We start from the raw sequence: 6,778 nt of genomic DNA, 5'->3' as shown, positions 1-6,778 counted from the left end.
TCAGTGTTCTCAATCTCAAATTAAATATTCTATTACCAATTGATATGAATATGATCCTTTGAAAGTGCACTTTGAACGACCACATGGGCTCAAATCAGATTAGTCCAATCCAAACTGATCCATCCAATGAAGTATTGAACATCGATTGGGATTTGGGAGTATCGGACAATGTATTTTTAATTCCAATCATATTTAGATATACATCATACAAGTGGGAATTATAATTCGTTTTATAAGAAAATAAGTTAATTTATTATATCTTATTGATAAATGATCAAATAGCTTAATCTAGCAACAAATTAAGAAAACATGTTAAAAATCATTTATAATATAGGACAGACCTAGAATTCTTTTTAGGGGACAAACTTAAAATAATAAATATATTTTATATAATTAATAGTTCAATTCAGATATTAAGTACGATAGAATATAGATAGTTACATATCGTCTATCTGGAAGTTGACAACAACGAGATTCTCTCATAGTTGTTTGCTCCAAAATATGTGTGATCAATCAAGAAATTAAGTACGATAAATAGTTACCTTAAATTTATGATTTTATTATTATTATTATTATTATTATTATTATTATTATTATTATTATTATTATTTTTGCTTGTTTTCTTTAAAACCGGTTTTTTGTTAATATATGTATGAGTTATTTCATAAAAATGACCATATTAGGAAGCAGGAGCTTTCATATTAGGTCATCTCCAATCCATTAAACTCATGAAGAATTGTATGGATTGCCACATAGGAAAGAGAACATACACATTCAATTTAATTATTAAAAAATTCATTAATTTTCATTATAATTCTATTGCACCATTCAATGGCCATTAAACTCTACACTCTCTCTCCTCTATATTATATTCACATTTAATCTATTAAACCTTTATACAACTCCCATTGTGGATGGCCTTACTACACAACCATAATTTTTTATACTTTAAGAAGATAACCAACAACCTTGCAAAAATATTTTCGCAGTTATATTTTGTTTTTCGTGAGCTATATTAATAAAACGCTTTACAATCCCACCTAACAAGACTAGATATTTTTTTTGTGTGAAACTGTTTTTCCTACAATTTTTTGGAACAATCTACTAGTAAACTACTCTTAGCTTCACATATGTGATATGTCTCAAATGAGACTTGAATATTCACCTTAAAAAAATTTATTGTAGGGCTAAAAGTCTTTTGGTTTAATGTGAGTATTGATATGTTGATGGCACCTTACATAAAATTCAACCATGCAAAGTAGATTTACAATTTTTATTCTCCAAGTCTTGATGACCTCCTTTTGCATAATTTAATTTGCATATATTTAATGTGAATTTAAATCTATTTAATTTCTTTATACTTACCTTACTAATATTCAACATGATTATCATGGTTGTTGATTTGATCAAATTTGTAGCTCATTGGAGTAATTGTCCCAAAAAAAAATGATTATTTTAGCTATAATCTATGGTTATCTATGGGGTGTTTGGTGGGCCCATAATGACAAGATTTTTAATAATTCTTGTATTTCTACTTCAATTTGAAAATTGTAATTGAGTTACTTGGTGTATTTGTCGTTTCAACATTTTGTAATTTTCTCTATTTTCTTTTTCCTGCCCTACCTTCTGCCGTTTCAAAAAAGGATGTATAATATTTTATTCTAATAATAAAGTTAGTTAATGTATTTGTAAAAAATAGAATATTTTACTTGGAAATGTCGTAAAAACATGTAATAATTTCAAGATAGTATTGTAGAAATTTCAAACATAGTAAAATAAGCTACACGACCTTTTAATTTAGTATAAGAAATAATAAAATGAATTCCTCGCCGTCTCCTGCAGTAAAAGGAGCTATGCAAAACTACATTTTAACTTTATAAACTTTCATTTTAACTTTATAAACTTTCGGTTTCTGAATTTGTATTTTTTTGAATGGTTTTATACATTAATGAAGAAAGCTATGCAAAATACTATGTGCTTAGTTGTAATGTTTCCATTATCCAGGCATTATGAACATAACTAGGATCTAGACATCACAAACACATATATGAAGAAAGCTATGCCACATATTCTAAAATTGATAGCTATAAACAGATGATTGTAGAATATTCTAAAATCAGTAACGCAAAAGAACGATTAGCGCACATATAAACCAAACACAAAAATCTTAATAAACTAAAGAAACAAAATCCAAAACACTAGATAACAAAACCCGCAACTTAATCGAACAAGCCAAACCCCATATCATCATCAGATTCTTCTGCAGCCTCATCCTTCTTCTCTTCAACTGCAACATCTTCAGCAACACCCGGTCCAGATCCACCTGTAACAGCAACTGGTGCAGCAACCACAAACTTGCTTGGATCCTACAAACATCAACTTAACAAGTTAATAAAAGAAATATTTTTAAAGTCGTTAAATAGAAACATATACTTCTTCATTTACATACCTCAAGGTACTCCTTAACTTTGTCTGCCAAAGGAAAAGAGTAACTGGTCTCCACAGCAACTGCCAGAGCATTCTTGTAGCCATTGATGAGCATGTGAGGAGCAGCAGCTATGGTTGGATAATGTATAGCTAATGCTAAAGAAGTAACCATGGATACTCCCATGGCAAACTTTTCAACAAGATCATCTTCTGTCAGATCAAGAACCTCTGGGCTGAAAACTGCACCGTTTTCATAAACAGATAGAACAACGAGACCATAAGAGAATGGTCTGATGCCGAGTTTTGCTAACAGAGCTGCTTCAGAAGAGCCCACTTTATCACCCTTTTTTATGAGCTCAACTGGGGTGATGATTTCAACTGTACCCTTGTTAATCTTGGTGGGTATGTTGAGGACCTGAAGCATGATCGATATTAAAAGTCTAAACAACTGTAATGGTAAACAAAATGTTTGATGTGAAAAGAGAAGTTTACTAGCCTGGAAGAAAGAGGTCTGAGAAGGGTCTAGACCGGTGTTGCCTGGAGGAACAACCACATCCACCGGTGCCACTAAGCCCACACGTGCAGGAGCTCCGACCTGAAGAATCAACAACATTTGATTTAATACAAAATCAATTTTGTGTATTTTTTAACATTAAGCATAATTGTATTCAGCCATTTTTGAAGATAAATTTCTTAGATTGCTTAAGATACAGAATTCATAAGAATCTCACCTTGTACTTAGCAACTTCCTCGCTGACTTCCTTCAGATCACCCTTGGTGAAAATCAACCCAACATTCCCCTTCAATGTTCAAAATTTAAAATAATCATATGGCGAATAATAATACAAAATTCCGAACAGAAACAGTTAATTTCGCTATCTAAATAACGAACATGCTCTGTGAAGCATATGAACTAACATATGATAAATGTTAAAATAGATTGAGAAAGATTAAAGTAGAGGTTTACGTACAATAAGAAGCGTGACGAGATTGAGAAAAGCCTTGTTTCCGGTCTTCTCGGCATGAATCCTGATGGATCGCTTCATCATAGTATTTTTCCCCATGAGGATAACAGAATCACCCCTGAGACCATGACGGATTGACTGGAGTTGATTAGACCCAACATTATCAGCCGCAACCACAAGAACTTGAGTATACTCATCGAGAAGTTGACAGAGCTTAGCATCATAAGAGATCTTCTTCTCAGCCTTTGAAGCCTTTCCAACCATGTTGCTATATATTGCTGAACCGTGTGTATATATATACGATCGGAGAAGGTGATGGTTTGTGAAACGGAGGGCCAAGACAAAGCACGAGCTATGCCAAGGCGGACGGATGAAATTCCGTCGCTTTAACCTCTCTATTGAGTTCTCAGGCGGTGTGGTGGAGAATATGCTCTTCTAAAGAAACAGCCTCTGGTTAAAACGATCTGTAAAAGTGTAAAAACCTAATTAAAATGGGCCTGGGCTTATGCATAAGAGCAACTCGAATGGATCTTTATATTTTTGTTTTGCAGGTTTGGTTGACGGGTAGGGATGCTCGGATGGACCCGGACTCAGAAAACCCGGAACCGGTTAACGGGATTTTGTAGAACAGGAAACTAGGCCGGTGTATAGAAACCGGTTCCGGTTCGGTTCTAGGTATGGTACCAGGTAAAATGAGTCTAGAACCGGAAAACCTGGAAACATCAAAGTGAATAGGTTAGAACCGAATAAAGTGGGTTTAGAACCGGAAAAATCAGATTTTTTTTGCAATTACTTGCTACTTAATGGATTGAACTTTGAAAATTTTCATATTGATATCCCGACTTTGGGTGATTGTAACTCATTGAATATGAAACCAAAATTGACAAAATTATAGTCTAAAATCATATACAAACTCTAAACTACACTCTGGAAAAAACCGCATTTCAATCCGACTTTAAACGAATCAGATATGCATATTTGTTAACATTTTCACAAAATACGAAGTATAAAAACAAATAGCTAAAAATTTGAAAAATTTTAGTATTGATATCCCGACTTCGGGAGACTATAAATCATTAAATATTGAAGTAAAAATGACAAAATTATAGTCTAAACTAATGTACAAACTCTAAACTAAAAGTTGGGAAAAATCACATGTCAATCCGACTTCAAACAAACTAGATATGCATGTTTTACAACTTTCACAGAATACAAAAAAAACTAAAAACTTTCAGTTTTGATATCTCGACTTTGGGGGACTGTAACTTAATGAATATAAAACTAAAAATGGCAAATTTATAGTTTAAAATCATGTACAAACTCTAAACTACACGTTGGAAAAAAAATGCATGTCAATCAGAGTTGAAACGAATGAGATATGCATTTTTTGAACGTTTCTCAAAAACTGGTTCTAGCCCTAAAAGTGGTTCCGGTTCGTAATACCGGTTCCGGTTTTTAGACCCGGTTTACCCAGACCCGATGGACCCAAACCCGGATAAAGCCAATTTTTAAACCCGGAACCGGAACCGGTTCTATATATTTTGGTTCTAACGGCTCCAGTTCCGGTTCTAAATCTCATCCCTAACCTTTGGCCTAGGAGCTAGTATCAAAACATAACTTTTTCAATTGAGAAGTAGAGATGCTAATGAACAATGGATAGTCCGATGGTAGTGGTGATTGTTCAGGCGTTTTCATTTTCATTACAGTCACCGAACGTGGTGGTCAGCGGTTCGGGTCCAAACCACTTAGAAATTCGACGATGTTAGTGTGTGTGGTTTGTGAGTGCGATTCTTGGAGGTGAAAGTATGCAAGAAAAGCAATGGAATATGAAAAGAATGGGAGAAGGGATTGTACAATAGAGAAGGATGACGGTACCGATGTCGGTGAGAATTCAACAACATTTGGAAAAACGATAGAGACAAGAACATCGAACAATTACAATGTATATATGATAGAAAAAACGACGCAGTATGGTGAGTTTGGGTACCTAAGCTTATATATATTTAAGGGTATATATATATATATATATATATATATATATATATATATATATATATATATAAAATAAACTATTAATTTATTTATTAAGTTTTTTTTGGAACTATCTAATTACCATAGTGAATACTTGTTTATGTATTTTATAATTTTGATAATTTAAAAACATAAAATAATCAATTGTGGTTTCATTATATAACAAACGTAAATATATATTGAAAATTCAAACTTAACAAACATAACATAGAAAAACATAAATTAAAACACAAATTTTGAAATTTTAAAAATCCTTCATTTTATTTGTATTGTAAAATCAATTATTTAATCAATTAGTACTATTGTTATTATTAGTTAAATATTATCATAATTAAGTAAAATAAAATCATATAATATTAAAGAAAACAATATCTTAGAATTATAGTTTTAAAGTATGTTTTTAGTGTTAGATTTTCAATGTGTAATTGGAGTTGAAAAGAAAATTTGTGGGATTTTTATATAAAAATAATAGTGTTAGCCTCGGAGTTTGTCTAATATATGTAGAAAAACATAGCAGAAGAATTAATGCACATTGGAGTTCATGGAGAATGTGACAAAGGAACGAATCATGTGATAAGGAAATGGATCATGTAACAAATGAATGAATCATATGGAAAAGTAACAGATCGTCATAAAGGCCAAACGGAGCATCTGAGAAGGGTGTGGAGCACCTGAGAAAGGAATGGAGAATCTGAGAAGGATATGGAGCACTTGGGAATGGAATGGAGCACCTTGGTGCATGGATGCACCATCAATGCTCAAGATGCAACACTCCATGCATAAATTCGCTACTTATAAGGCATGGTGTGTCATTGTGTAGCAAGGTGCGCCCCGTGATAAGGTGATGTGCCACTTTTGAAGGAGGATGTGCCACCTTGGTACAAGGTGTGCCAATTTAGTGTGTCATGGAGTAATCGGGAGTATTGGTGTGTTGTTGAAGCATGTATGCACCACTAATGATCATGATACGCCACTTGTGCATCATGATACGCCATTATGTGGCTTGGTGCGCCATATGTGTTCTTGATGATCCATGGTATCCCTTGATGAGCCACTTATGCTATGATGTTCGCTATGATGCTCAAGATTGTCAAAGGAAGCTTTGAATTTAAATATGCTCAAGGATTATTGCTTGATGTGCCATAATGATGGTTAATGGGCTATGGTGATATTGATGGGCCACTCTTGCATCATGATGAGCCATTATTGCATGATGTTTGTGACATCCCAAAATTTAGGTCAAGGACCGTGAACGGTCAATTCACAGTAAATCTATTTATAAATTAATTCAGTGAGTTTTAGTGCATCTTTTGTAAATGAGTTCAGTTCAACTAATATAAGATACTAGATGGTAT

General features: G+C 33.2%; 1 protein-coding gene across 1 annotated transcript; it reads right to left on the bottom strand.

The window, feature by feature from the left end:
• Nucleotides 1–2,048: 2,048 nt before the first annotated feature.
• On the bottom strand, nt 2,049–3,840 carry LOC145088566 (large ribosomal subunit protein uL10z-like). Its single transcript, XM_079026937.1, has 5 exons — nt 3,399–3,840; nt 3,159–3,227; nt 2,924–3,022; nt 2,450–2,842; nt 2,049–2,366 (listed from the first exon to the last, which is right to left on the bottom strand). Exons 1-5 carry the CDS (start codon nt 3,654–3,656, stop codon nt 2,220–2,222), a joined length of 966 nt encoding a protein of 321 aa, XP_078883063.1. The 5' UTR covers nt 3,657–3,840; the 3' UTR covers nt 2,049–2,219.
• Between the last annotated feature and the right edge of the window lie 2,938 nt (nt 3,841–6,778).

This window comes from Lactuca serriola, chromosome 2, assembly GCF_051521515.1.
Source record: "Lactuca serriola cultivar US96UC23 chromosome 2, Lser_US96UC23_V15, whole genome shotgun sequence".
In the NCBI taxonomy this organism is placed as follows: Eukaryota; Viridiplantae; Streptophyta; class Magnoliopsida; order Asterales; family Asteraceae; genus Lactuca; species Lactuca serriola.
This window is presented reverse-complemented; position numbering and strand designations above follow the sequence as displayed.